Source organism: Agelaius phoeniceus, chromosome Z, assembly GCF_051311805.1.
Source record: "Agelaius phoeniceus isolate bAgePho1 chromosome Z, bAgePho1.hap1, whole genome shotgun sequence".
Lineage (NCBI taxonomy): Eukaryota > Metazoa > Chordata > Aves > Passeriformes > Icteridae > Agelaius > Agelaius phoeniceus.
In genome coordinates this window covers 47055500-47070637 of record NC_135303.1, presented here as the reverse complement: position 1 = coordinate 47070637, position 15138 = coordinate 47055500, and the positions used below count along the sequence as shown (strand labels likewise).

The following is a 15138-nucleotide window of genomic DNA, read 5'->3' as shown; positions in this document are numbered from 1 at the left end:
TTTTAATATCTGTCTCTCTATATATATATTCTCAATAGGGAGAATTTCTATTCTCAATTCTCCTTATAGGTGTGAAGCAAAAAGAAGGAATAGTGAATAGAAATTGAAGAAGAGCTAGAACTCAGCAAAAAACTGTTGGCAGCTACTGTAATTTGCTCTCCTTCGGCATGTGCACCTTGAAATTAATGACAGGATTGCAATATAAGAAGTTGTGTAGGACTTCTGCCTAGCACAGATTTGATTTTCAGTATGAAACACTGAATAGGTGTAATTAGAACTGTATAAGATTTCCAAACTTTTGAGAGCCTAATTCTGCAGGTCATTACCTCACCTAGTGTTTGATTCCATATGTAGTCTCTGCTTCCTTTATATTTATTATTTTGTGTATTTAAACAATAAAATATACATTTTATTAAATAAATACAAAAGTACATCTATTGTGTTCTCCTTGCTTCCAAATCCAAAAATAAGCACTTGCTACCATAGGCTGCAAAAGTTGTTCTCTAAAAAGGTATTTTAAAAATATAGGATAATTTTTTTCCACCTTTGACTCCTGTTAGTTAATTGCAGCACTATTAGTCAACTGATGACATCAGCTAATTTAGGGCTTTAGAATAATTTCTGTTTGGTTTGCTGCTGATATCTGGTAGGAAGAGAAGTGCAAGACAGTAACTACTTACTTGAATGACTGAACTCGGGGAGATGCAGAAAAATGCTTCCTGTAACAGCTGTGAGTTTTATTGTTTCGGTTCTCTGTGTCACAAACACAACTACAATTACTGCAACATTGTCACATCTTGTAAGTTTTTTTGTAGAATTTTCTTTCAGTGTCCTTGAAGATGCAGAGCATACTGAGATTGCTTTTTATGTGCTTATGCCAGTCTGAATACACATTTTATTCTTTAATTACCAGTAGTTTGATAATTCAACCCTACTGGAAGAAGAATGAAGTTGATGATGGAAATGATAGAGGGCTCTTTGTCACAGATGGAAATGACTGATTTGTTCATTTGTTTGGGTGTATTTTGCTTCCTAGAATCAGTCACAATCAGAATTGCCAGAAAATCCTGTGTTACTGTGATAAAACCAAAATGAAGGAGCAAAAGCCACCTTATTGTCAGATTAAAAGTGTAACTGTTGCTGCAGGTACAGGGGCATAATGGGGTTTAATTTCCAGGTGGTTTTAAACTACAACAGATGGAGAAGAGAAATTATGTAAGTGGAACACATGTGGTCTATTGATCAAAGCATTTATAGGTCTTATTGTTGTTACTTAGTCCCGTGCAGCTTGTAAGAATGATGCTAAACATAGCTGGATTTCTTTATGAAGCCATGTAATGATGTTACTGTTCTCTTCAAAGAACACAGAGTATCTGAAAGTCAGATATTAATATTTCTGCATATGAAATCGTTCCTTGGGATTTTCTGATTGAAAGTGCCTGGCTAACAGCATCTGAAATACCATAATGCAGGAAATGGATTGTGGCTTTTACCATTTCCTCCAACTCTAAATAATTTATTAGCAGACAAAATAGAAAAGTGGGGAAAATTGCATATATTCTATTTGCAGCTTTTCAGTATCTCATAAAGGAAGAATTAATTTTAGTGTTTCAACTGATTTTAACAGCTGTACATTTTCCAGATGTTTTTAATTTGTCCGTTTCCTGTTTTATAATCTCATTCTTAAGAATTGGTGATTGGCAGTACTTTGCATTCTTAACGCATCCTATTGATGCATTTTTGATGCTTTTTTTTTTGTCCAAACCTACTTTTAACATATAAATTGTATTTAAGACCTTCTTTTAAATATTCCCTAGTAAATTTACTGGGGACCTGTAATAAAAAGTATTACCAGCAGAGACTTTGTATTTCAACTGCAGATTGAATTTGGCTATTGTCTTTATTTTCTGCTTAAAGCACAGTAGGGAAGAAGGGAGTGTCTGAGAAAATCATTCCAGATGGTGTGCACCATCCAGTTGGGTGGATTAGCTTGAGGCAGTGCTTTTGAGGGTAAAGTGGTAGTGGGTAGCAGTTCCATGTGTTCCAAAATGGCATGCTGAATCGTAATTTTAATTTTTGACCATTTCAATCCATTGAAAGAAGAGAGAAAAATGATTCTTTTACTTGGAAGCTGGCACTGCAGGAGTGTGTAATCTTTCTGAGAGCATGAGGTTCTCAGAACATCCTGTTCCAAGGTTTCTTCTAGTTGAATTCATACTTCCTTCATCCTAGAAGCTGTTTCTGTAAATTCCTATCCTTTGGAATGTAGGAATGCAGTGATACAAACAAGTTCTATTTTGACTGGCCTTGTGGTAGTTGAGATTTTATTCCTTCCTTTCTTAAAGATCACTTATAGGTTTTTCCAGAGGTTACATCCCTGACTAATAAATTAGCTGGTTGTTTTGCAGTAGAATCGTATCACAGTAGGGGTGTTTATTAGGAACAAATCAGCATTACACTGTCTTGGTTAACAAAAGATTTTCATAATGAATTGACAGTGGACTAGTGGAGTAACAGTTTTATAGTCTCCAGCTCAATTCTCAAAGGTTTGTACAGAGGCAGAACAGGATTACAGGTGGTCATAATATCATCCTTTTTTTTCCTTCCACTCCTAGGGATGCTGTTTTTTGGTTTGTATCAATTTGTTGCTTTCTCTTTTTGTTTTCTCTAAGCAAGTTTTCTGCTTTTCTAGGACAACTAAAAGACATTGTACTTTATATGATGGCCAGCATTCCACTCTCTCAGGAGTATGTCATATTCCAATGGCTGAGCCTTTCTGCACCAAAACCAGAGAGGTTAGTGAATTTTGTAGTAGTATTAAGAAATGTTGGTTTATGGGACTTATTTGTGATGTATTAGTCTAATTGCGCATTCTTAGAATACAGAGGTAATATGCACCTCTTCATCCTGTTTCTCAGATACATCATGGTATTAAGGATGAATGTAACATTTAGAAAGCATGGGAAGTTAAAGATCTTGTGTCTGTCTTCCTAAAGCAATTGGCAACATATTTTCCTACAATCTTAATTACAGGACAAAAGATCTTAATCAAGTAACCAGCCAAGAAAGCAATGAAGTGAACAAAGCAGTTAGAATTATAAATTAGTTCCGTTTTTTTTCTGAATAAAGCTGCACCTATGGTAGAGGCACTCTACATACTCAGATATTTAAACAAGTAGTGCTTTCACATTCACAAAAATAGTAGTATTAGCATTTGCACTTTTGTGTATTGTAGAGGTGGGTGGTGGTGAAGAGTCAAGGCTTAGGATGTTAAGCATTGAAACAAGTCAAATTTTATTTGCCATTTATTCTTAGCTGTTGCTCTCAGTTGCGTCACTTCGAGATTTTCAGGCTTCTCGGACTACAGAGTGTGAAACACTTCTCTATTTTTCAGCACCTTTATAAGCTTCTGGGAGGTGTGTGTTTGATTAAATGTCACCTTAGTGTATTCCTAGAGTTGAGGGAAAAGGAAGGTGAAGATTGAACTGCATATTTTGTGGTGTTGTGGAATGCTCTGATCAGTAGCTGCAAGGAGGTACATTCTTCAGAGGAACAGGAGTATTTACAGAATCAGTCATAGTCATCTAAGAGACCTGCTGTCTGCAATCAAGACAAAGCTAATTGTGAAGCAGGTGGCACAAATAACCAGAACATGTACAAACATTTGGACTACTGAGCCATTCTGCTTTTGTCACCAATTCACTTCAGTGTCCTGTGCTATTTTTGTTAATTGGCCACAGTGGTTTAGACATATCCACATTGGGAATCAAGGTGTTTTACAGTGACCTAAAGATATTCTAAGTCTCATGAAGAAACAAACCACTGCGTATTATACATGTGCATGCTTTTGCTCTTCTTTCAATAAGCAGCAAATTATGCAAAATACTTTGCATTTTTCTTGCAAAAAGAGCCTAGCCTACATGCTCTTAGCAAAGATTAGTTGGTATTTAGTTGCTTTCTACTGCAAGCATGATGTCACGTCACAGCAGATGCAAGGAGTTTATTAAGAAATGGATTAAAAAGTGTTATTACTTTGGTGATTGGCAGTACTTCACATTGTCCTTTTTTTAAAAAAAGCAAGCACTCATACATAACACATTTCCTGAGACTGCAGGAAGCAGTTTTCTTTCGGTTGTTAACTAGCTAGAGATGTTATTTGGGTTTTTCATTTTTTGAAAAGCCAGCAGAGAAATGTGCCTTTTCAAACTGAGAAAAAACATTTAGGTACTTCCCAGTCTCACATGTGATCATTATCTCGTTAGTTTGTGCATTCTAATCAGCCTGAGAGATGTTTTAAAGAACATGTGGGTTTGAGCTCTTTGTGAGACTGAGGAGTATTTTCACTTCATTAGAAAATACCAGATAAAAGTGATTTAAATTTTTTCCTGAAACTGTGTCTGCAAATTGTTGAGATAATTTCAGCCCAGTTTATCCCAGTTCAAAGGAATTTCATAGATAAGTGCAATAATAAAAAAGCCAAAATCATGAATGTAACATATTTAAGGAATTTTGCAACAAAATATCTGAAACCTTCATATGTTGCATTTATGCAAATACAAAAAATTACCTGGTTTAGTTGGTTTATGCACTGTAAGTTAAATGAGAATCTAAATGGAGTTTTATCTTTTTCTCTCAGGAGTTTTGAATAATACAGGGTATCTTGGGTATTGCTGCTTTTAGAAACTGAGGCTCAGCAAAACATCCTATAGGCAGTAAAGTTGGAACTTAGTAAAGAGTTTCAGAAAGATACTGTGGCTCACCTGTGGTTATGTCATGTCAGCTGGTCAGTTGATTTATTAACAATGTAATTAACTGGCATTCTTCTAAACATATATTCAGAATTAATAGCATCAATAAACCTAAATATTAGGTGTGATTATTACTAGATCAACTTACAGCACAGAATGATTTACAGAATATTAAGGGGTTGTAAAGGACCTTGAAGATTATCTAGCCCCAGCTACCACTGCCATGTGCAGGGGTACCTTCCACTAGAACAAGTTGCTCAAGGCCTTATCCAACCATGCCTTGAACATTCCCAGTGTTGTGGCATCCACAGCCTCCTTGGGCAGCCTATCTCAGTGTCTCACCACTCTCACATTAAAAAATGTCTTCCTAAAATCTAACCTGATTTCCCCTCTTTCAACTTGTGGCTGTTATTCCTTGTCTTATCACTACAGTTCCTGACAAGGAGTCCCTCTCCACCTCCCTGTAGAACCCTTCAGATATTGGAAGGTTGCTATGAGGTTTCACTGCAGCCTTCTCTTCTCCAGGCCCAACTTTCTCAGCCTGTCTTCATAGGAGAGGTGTTCCACTGCTCCTACCAGTTTCAAGGCCCTTCTCTGGATTTGTTCAAACAGTTCCAAGTCTTTCTTACAGTAAGGACCCCAGAGCTGGATGCAGTGTTCCAGTAGGGTCACCTACTGGAGCAGAGCAGAGGAGCAGAATCCTCTCCATCGCCCTGCTGGCTACACTGCTCCTGATGCAACCCAGGATCCTATTGCCTTTCTAGTCTCAGAGTGCTCATGGCTGGGTCATGTTGAGTTTTTCATCAGCCATCACCCTCAAGTCCTTCTCAGCAGGGCTGCTCTAAATCACTTCATCCAACCTGCAGGTGTGTCAGGTGTTGCCACCCAGGTACAGTGCAGACTTACCTGTTTACACACATCTGCAGTGACAGATGCAGGTGGTCCAGCTTTATTTTGTTGTGCTGCTCCACAAAATCACTGCTCCACACAATCCACTGATCCACATGCCAGGTACAAGGCACCCTACAGGGTCATGTAACACCTTGAGCTCTTGCTGCTTGTTACATCTGTTTGTGTTGAGTGTAGGCTTCTCACAATGTTTTGCGGGGAAGCAGCTCCACAGGGCGTAAGTCATGACGCTAACTTGCATCTAGTGGTGTCAGACTAGGTTTTTCACTGCTGCTGTGTTATGAAGGTCCCTCCTGGCCTACCACAATTTTTGGAAGTGCTTTTGCTTTCTTTTCTATCTTTTATTTTTTTGTTGATGGCCATTTTAAATAGATGGCATCATGGTTCCTTTCACTTTCCTACTCAGGACAGTGATTGGCATCCTAGTCCCATTTATCTAGGCAAGCATCCTCTTATTCCAACTATATCAACTGGCATTATCCAGGCTGATTACCAAGAGAGAAAGTCAGGATTATTCTGCCATATATGAGGTTCTTGTTAGAACTAAAAAAGCTGATGGGAAGTTGTCTTGGTTTGAAAGACAGATGTCTACTAGGGAAGGCAGGAGCCTCCCTTGGAATGGAGAATGTAAACCCTTTCCCTCTGAATTATTATAATTTTGAAAATAAGGGGCTCTCAAGCAAAAAGAAATGGGAATAGGAATAACAGTTCATTACTGGTGTGTGTAATAAAGCAAACAAACAACAATGACTACAGCATTAACACGAACAGGGCCCAGTCCCGACCTGCTCAGCCGCGGCGCTTTCCCTCTGCTGCAGTTCCGGGCTCGGCCGGCAGGGGCGCTGCTGCTCCCGGGGGCGGGGCGGGGGCGGTGCCTCCCCCGTGCCTGCAGGGGGCGCTGTGGCGATGGCGGCTCCCCCCGGACGGGCGGGGGTGGGGGAGAGGCTTTGATCCACAAACCCCATGGCACCGATCCCGGGGCCCAGCGGGACTCTCGGGAGCATCGAGCCCACAGTAGAAGAAGCAGGACCGAGCTGGGCTCTGGCGGCAGCAGCGAATTGCCTTCCCGAAGCAGCAGTTCGAACCATCCTGCTCTGACGCCACAGAGCAGTCACAGAGCAGGAGAGCTAGCAGCTGCCCCAGCCCTGCTTTACCTGCCCCACTTCCCTGAGCCTGACCAATTCTTTTGTTTTTCTTCAGTACTCTGTTTTTTCCTTAAGTACTCAGTCGTTACAGTTTCCTAGCAAATTATGGGGAAAATTCTGTAAGTAAACAGGAGGAAAAGGAAGGAAACCTAACCCCCAACAGACTACATGCTATATGTCCAGTACACAGCTCAGCCACTGGAGTTGGAAAACGTGGTAATAATTTCTGTACAAATTCCCAGGGTACTCTTTGAAGTATGTGCTTGTAAAGTCTTACTTTCAAAATATAAATTTCTTACTATTGTTTTCACTGTCTCAGCTCCACCATGTGATAACGTAGTGCTCAGTGGAATGCTTTTACTTGCAGTTCTGCCTGCAATGTAGGCACAATCTAAATGTGCAAAAAATTCTGTTTCCCAGTCTTCTTGGTCTGCATTGAAAGAAGTAATCCAACTGATACTAATAAAATCAGATGAATTCAAGTTCATCCCTGTTGGTAGAACTATTAATTTTTCTTGTTGGGTGAGTAAAACAAAACTTATCTTTGGTTTTGACTGCTGTAGTCATATGAAGTATGACTACTCTGTATAAAGCTAACTTCTTTTCTGTGCAAGTTTGTGATGGAATGCAAAGGCAGAGCATGAAGGGAATTATTTCCTGTCTTCAATATTGGCATGTTTTGCAGGTTCTTATTGAGACTGCCAAGAAGCTGGGCCTCCAGTGTCACTCCAAGGGGACAATGATCACAATTGAAGGCCCGCGTTTCAGCTCTCGAGCAGAAAGCTGTGTGTTTCGCAGCTGGGGAGCTGATGTTATCAACATGACTACAGTGCCTGAAGTGATTCTTGCAAAGGAAGCTGGAATGAGTTATGCTAGTATTGCCATGGCGACAGATTATGACTGCTGGAAGGAGCATGAAGAAGCTGTGAGTGAAACTTTTTTCCTCTGGTATTGCCCTGAGGAATTTGAATGAGAATGTGTAGGTTTTGATCAGAGATGACATTCTGTACTAAATCTGTTCTTAATTGTGTTAGAATCTCTGAGTTATTCTTGATAAATTATTGTGAAGGTAAAAATAGAGTCAGTTGCTGCTATTACATTCATTTTCATGAACCTGCCTCATACTAGAAACCTTTTGTTTCCTATAGTCTGAATCAGGGGATCTGTAAGTATGAAGCTCATGAATTCTGTGTGACTTGTCTTCTTTGTGGCTGTGATTGGTCTGGTGATTTTACTTTTGCAGCTCTGTACAAAACAATCTATATGCTTTAGTTCTCCTATTTGTTTGCAATACACAAGTATAAACCATAAACATACAGAGGAAAAAACATTTGCACTATCTAAAACGACTGATATTCTGAGACTTCACTTTTACATTTCTGAGTTAAATTTATTTGGGTGTTTAAAATGTGTCCCATCAAAATGGAGAGACACCACTCAGTTGTATTGTATTTCTAGGTTTCAGTGGATAAAGTTTTAAAGACGCTGAAAGGGAATGCAAATAAGGCTACAAGCATACTCCTTTCTGCCATACCTCAGATAGGCTCCATGGAATGGACCAGCACCCTGCACACTCTGAAAGTAAGTACACGATCGAGGCTGATGAGTACCAGGGACAGTGTATGTGCGTGCACAGGTGTATGTTACAGCATGTTTTTGTTTAAATCAAAATGTTTCAGAGTAAATGCTTCAAGAAACCAAATTCATTCAAGAAGGGCGAACAGATTCTACATGATTCTTGTAAGTTTTGTTGCCAAGATCTAGCTTCAGTTTTACAAGAAGATTTGGAAAAGGTTAAAAAAAACAGATAGCTGTATATGGTGGATGAAGTGAGACATCAACCATAAGATATTCATAAGATACAAATAAATGAGATACACAGTAAGATACAAATATATGTGAGTATCCAAATGAAACCCTGATCTTGGATCCCTGCACAAAGAAACATCAACTGGAAGAGACTGAACCAAACCAAAAATATTATGCTCACTTTAATATGTAGAACTGGAAGAGTCTTAAAACATATGGGTAATAACCAATTTGGAATTACTAGAATTGTGTTCTCTGTAGGTTTTAAGTCCAAGGTACATGAAAAAAATACGGAAAAGAAAGAAATATATTTCAAAATATATTGGCAAGGGAGTTCTTAAGGAGAATATTGGCAAGGGAGTTCTTAAGGAGAATTTTTCTTAGACAAGGTTTACTTGTGTTTTTTATCATCTGTATTTCATAGGCATACTCGAGATTCATTTGTGGATATAACAAAGAGGGGGAAAACAATGGTAAAACAGTTGGAATGTCTATCCAGCTTCTCAGCGAGTTTTTTTTTGGCTGGGTTGAGATAAGGACCAGGAGGGATTGTTCATCAAATACTGTCATGAACAAAACAGGCTCAGCTTAGACATATTAATTGAATATATTACTAACAAAATCAGAGCAGGATAATTCCAGCCCTGGCTTCTATGAATATTTAAGAATTGTTATCAAAATTACACTCAACATATAACACTTACGAGAACAAAAAACTACTAAACTAAACAGAAGAAAAAAATCGCTACACTTAATCTAAGGTACAGTCATTACACAGAACCAAAAAGACAAATTACACAAAAAATCTACCCCTAGATTTTCACTACAATTACAATACAAATTTCCTACTATCATTCTACTTAATTTTGTGATTTAATACTTGTTTTGTCTGTTATTTCTCCCAATTAATATCCTTATCTCAAAGTCCTCATGTTTGCCTGCATTCTCCACCAAAAATGTTGCAGTTTTGACACTGGCCAAATGCCAGTGCACCCATGAAAAACCATTCACTCATGCTTCTCTGCTATAGTTGAGAAAAGGAGGGGGAAAGAAAAAGAAATTAAAAGGCTCGTGGGGTGAGATAAGGATTAGGAATAAACACTCTAAGGGCAAAACAGAGTCAAAACTTTAAAAGGTATAAAGAAAAATTTATTAACAGAATTAAAAGAGGTTAATGAGAACTAAAACCTTTAGAACACCTTTCTTCCCCTCCCCCAGCCCTTCTTTCCTTCCCACCAACAGCAAAGAGAGACAAAACATGGGGTTTTAGTTTTAGAGTTTGTCACCTCTAAAAATCTTCAGTTTGCTTAGGGAGAGGTCTCTTTTGCCATGCTACCCTGTAGACCCTTGCTATCAAAACCAGGCCATGCAAACGCAGTATGTCATATCAGTGATTCTCATCTCTAGTTTAGTCAATGTCATGAAGGGAAGGCATATTCAATAAAATGCACCTCAGCCACTTCTTAAGCATAAATGACCAGGTCAAGTTTGTAGAATTCTAACCCAAATTCTTGAAATTACTCTTGCCAATTCTTTACTGAAAAACCTACTTTTCTTTAGGAGTGCCTGAATTATCTTTATGAATCTTCCTCACCTGGTTATCTGAAACAGTTATTTTAATGTTCCCTCTGTACATATGAGAGAGGTAACTGACATTTTCCTTTACCTTTTGCATTCATTAGGAAGTTGTATCATTGGATGGATAAGGGAGGCACCAAAATCACTATTGCTTCTTCCCTCTAATCCACCAAAAACATTTTCAGAGAATAGAACTGCATTTTTTAATACAGATGCCTAACTATACAACAAACTCAAGAGTTTGAACAAATAATATAAAATGTGCTAGATATTCCTCAGGCACTTTTTTTTCATACTGGCATGAAAGGAAATGGTTTCCAAATATATTATGCTGCTTAAGTACTGATGAATCTGCCTTGGTTTCTGGCAGGCATACTTCAGTGAGCAGTGTCCTCCTGTGTTCCTTTTCATGATTGTCTTGAATCTTCATTGGGAGTGAAAGAGAGCTGGCACTACATTTGCAATATTCCCCTTTAATGAACACCAGCTGTTCTTTCAGTTCATTGTCAAGTACTTCTTCCAGCTCAGTCCCCTAAATACTGGAAGAAGAAAATGTGATGCACCAGAGGAAGGGTCACTTGGTCCTAGTGTTGCTTCTTAACTTTTTTCCTCTTAAATATCTACTGCCTCATATCAATGATGAATAATGAAATAGTTTCACTTACAATTCTTAGGTGTTTTTGTTCTTTGCAGACAGGTTTGAGTGATAGTGTACTGAGAAAGGCTCTGGAAGAGCTGGAAAGAGGCAGTGGGGATTGAAATTTTATATCAAGAAAGTAGGTGCCATGAGGATTTAAGACTTGAAAGAACAAGAACTCTGAAATAGTGAGAAATTCTGAAGCTCCAAAGGCTTTGGAGGCTTCCTTTAATTTTACATAGGAACATCAGGAAAGGCTACAAATGTTCCTGTTTGGGGAATTCAGTTGTGATAAAGCAGAGGAAGGATTGATGTTAACAAATGAGAGAGGCAATTTTGCAGGGAAGCAAAGAGAAAGATACATGTATGTGCCTCTGTACAAGTATGTAATTGAACCATAAAGAGTTTTTAAAATCTATTGTCTTGTATTGTACTTCAGTATATTTTATAGTGTGAGTTTTGAAGGCCAGATGATGGACTATTTCAACTGTTTTGGAGCTTTTTCCTAGACCTTGAAGGCAGCTGCTCTTGCAGCACTGTGGAAATGTGTTAAAGAACACAGACAAGGAGCCAGCTGAGTAAGACTGCAGCTGGTACACTCCTTTCAGTGACAGAATATAGTCAAGCCATAGCTGTGCATATGAAGTGTGCAAATGTCTGGTTTAGCATTGGGACGGCTTGTGAAACAGTAAAGCTCTACGTAGACACAGCTTTTGTCCTCCAAGATCTGTAATCTGTCTGCTTTGACAGGAAGAACTTCACCTGGCAGGAGAAAATGTGCTGTCAGTCTCTGCCCACCTTTATTTCTCTGTCTCCTTGTGTGGAAGTGTTAATCCCAGATCAGCACACACACCAGTGGTGTCACCTCTGAATCTCACTGTAATTTCAAGGAGAGACTTTGGTGTTGAAACAAAATGTCCAAGGGCTGTTTTTTGGATAAAGGATAGGCTGCTTGCCATCACTTCTCTTTACTGTATCATTTAATCTTTGATATGTCAGTGAGTGTAAGTGTACTTTGAAAGTCTAAGATGAATTTAGGCCAGTGTTTCATGGCTTTCTTGCTGTAAAGAGATACATTTCCAGTGTCAATTTAAAGCCCTCACTCTTTCAGAACAGGTTATGTCACCTGCTGTTTATGTCAAGTGTCAGGAAACACAGATGATGCTTTTGATGACGGTGGTGCAAGTGATTTCTGGTTGGTGTCAAGGAAATTTCTGGATAGGCTGGTCAGTCATGGGTGATATACAGCTGGATATGCTGTTAACTGAGAAGAGTTGTTTAGTGAGGTGATAATTACTGACAGTTGTTGCTGTAATCTTCATGAAATTGTGGCATTCCAAATCCTATGACGAGCAAGTAACGCAATTAACAGTACAGGTTCAGGTGAGCAGGGTTGGAGTTCAGGTGACCATACTTGTTTTCTGAAGAGTCAAGGAGCTCCAGAATGTTGGCAGATCTTTAAGGGCAGCATTCTGATCCACAGAAAGACTTTGACTGAACAGGAAACAGCTCTAGTGCAGAAATGCAGCAATCAAGGATTGGCAGCAGAAACAAGCTGCAAAGAGAGAACCCAGATGGAAGTGAAGATATGTTAGGGATGCTTTCAGGACAATGGGAACTTGTCTGTAGTTGACAATTGGAAGCGATGTCAAAGGCAGCAAGGACTGCAGCCAAAGCATTGATAACAAAAACTTATCATGTAAAACATGGGCTCATTGTCCATAAAGTAAGTGAATGGGTGTCAGCAAACAATTTCATTTGTTTCAAGACTTTTTTTTTAATCTTTGCTAAGAAAAGTATGAGTTAAAAAAAAAAGTGTCCCGTTGAAAAGAATTTTAGCTCATCATAACTGGGAATTGAGCTCTGTATCTTTATTACATTACAATAAGGATTAACCCCATGAGTGTCTGGAGAGAATCTGTACTATAATGGTAAAAGGAATTTCCTGTTAGAACTGGTTTTATTTACAGTGTGTCTGTAAGAAGATCAGCTTGTGGTAAGGTGTCAGAGCTTTTGTGAGTGCTCCTTAGGTAAATTTCATTACTCTCTGGGGAAACCTGCTTGTACTACCTGCCTTTTTCTTGAACTTCTGTACTAGCCTGTGAAAAATGTATTTGTCAGATCTCTGATACAAGGAATAGTGCTCTGTTTTGAGAGTTGTGGTAAGTGAATACTCTAGGATAGTTTAGATTGGGTAAGCTAACTGCAGATGTATTTCAATATACTTCATCAGGGAGTCACTTGGGCATTTATGTGATTTGACAGGTAACGAGTTGAAAGGCATAAAGCTTAGTATTTTTTTCAGTAATTTTTTCTAGTCTATCTCAAACTGAAATGTACATTCCTAAGTTCTGTATTTAGAACTCTAATCTTGTAAATATCTTTGAGTAATTTTCTTCCTCAAAAAATATCTCATCTGTGATACTGGTCAGTGAATGTATATGTGTGATCACAGTATATTGGCACAGGTGATTAAAGTGGTGGAGGAAAATTCATGAAGGCTTCACTTCAACTGTAGTTGCACTGGTCTACATGCAGGGGTACTTGCAGGCCAAGAACTTCTCACAAAAGCTGAGATTAAAATGTTTCTTAGACCCTGCCCTTGAATGTGGCCCATGTCAAAGTTGCCTGTCCCTACATAACTTGAGTATTTCATTCACTCACAGTCTAGTGCCATCTGGCTGGTTTCTGTTCTTGATAGCTGTACTTCAGAATTGATAAAAGTCATGTAAAAGTCACAGAAAGCATGCTGCACAATTTTTCATTTGCAGTCTGTAAGCCCAAAGTTCATAAATTAGTGGTTTTGCAATATGGTTGTTCTTCTCCATATCAATAATCCTGTCACATAGCTTTGCAAAAGTTGTAACAAAATCTCATTGTGTGTGTATGCCCTCCTTGTAATAATACTGAGTGTTGGAAAAAATTGGACACTATGCACATGAAAGGATTTACACGTTTGTACCCAAATGGAAGCTACATAATCTACCTTTACAATGAAAAGTAATTCTCTCTGCATTGGGAAAAGAAGCACTTATCTCCTGTGACTTTGTATTTCAGACAACGGTGCAGTGTTCGGTTATCCTGCCAAAGCAGTAACAACCTGGATGAACCTTGAAGTTTCAGTGCTTTCAAGGAAGAGTGGATCACTTTCGAGCTTTCAGAGGTCATAATATCTTCAAAAATTGCTACAAGCTTAAAAGAATGGACTAAACATTGACCAATGATCATGTGTAAGGCTGCTGTTAAAATCTTTGTCGGTTTGATCACATATAAGATGGTTAAAATTAGATTTTGAGTATGTTTTCAACTATAAATAGCCCTACTGACAAACTGTATCTGACAGAGAAAAAAAGTCAGTGTCCTCTATTCAGTGGTACCTTTTAACTGGTGATAGGAAGCAAAGTCTAAGTTATGTTGTTGTTGCAGTTTCATAAAATAAGGTGTATGAAAGCAGATTCACAGGCTATTTGTTTTGCTGTTTCTACCTCCATCTTTTCCTTCAACAAGGCACATGATTACAATTCACTTCAGAAACATAACAGAAAAACTGAACAATTTCAAATTAAAATTATACTATTTTTATACATTATCCATATTTTTTATTCCAGTGATTTTTTTAAGCAGCGTATTTGTTTTGTGTGCTAGAAGACCTGTTTTAATAATTATGATGGTTCTGTCACAGCAGCAGGTGTGTAATGAGTTAGTGTTGGAGACCAAAGTAATGCCTAAACCAAATTTGTGCCTGAAGATGTACTTACATGACTTACAGAACTGTACAGAAAAAGTACTTTGCTGACAGTGTCCCAAACACATCCATTTTCTGCTTTATTGAACAGCAGTTTTAGTTCCTGTATTGTGATGAATGTGCTCGAGTGGTTTGAATGTATGCATTTTAATTTTTAATACAGTTTTATTTTAATAAAATAACCTGCTACTTCTTGTCTAGTAAATAAAACAAATGAAACATATACTTCTCCAAGATGTGTGGAAATCAGGGGTGGGGGGGTATTTGGTTCTAGTCATTATGTATCACAATTATTTTTGCCATTCATTAAACAGGTTGGTGATGATACCTTGTAAACAACACTTTCAGAAAGACACTTTTTAGAAAATACTCTGCTGCTCAGAATTTTAGGTTCTAAGTCCCTGAACAGGGATTGCTGAGGCAGAAGTGGATCAGGGTGTAAGGAAAAGATCAGAAACATGAATGGTAAGGATCCTCATAGTACTGTAAAAAAAATATACTAATCCAAAGGAAAATAGAAGAAAGCAGGTACACAAGCATTTTAGCTTCCTTGTCTTTTTCTGTTAG

The 15138-nt window shown here is 38.3% G+C and overlaps 1 protein-coding gene across 1 annotated transcript in view; it reads left to right on the top strand.

Annotated features, from left to right (window-relative positions):
- The window catches only part of MTAP (methylthioadenosine phosphorylase), a 32354-nt gene extending 17560 nt beyond the window's left edge, over positions 1–14794 (top strand). The window contains exons 5-8 of the mRNA XM_054652059.2: positions 2693–2795; positions 7488–7727; positions 8261–8383; positions 13884–14794. Of these exons, the coding sequence (XP_054508034.1) occupies positions 2693–2795; positions 7488–7727; positions 8261–8383; positions 13884–13922 (505 nt within the window). The 3' untranslated portion in view covers positions 13923–14794. The remainder of the gene's footprint in view (positions 1–2692; positions 2796–7487; positions 7728–8260; positions 8384–13883) is intronic.
- Positions 14795–15138: the final 344 nt, after the last annotated feature.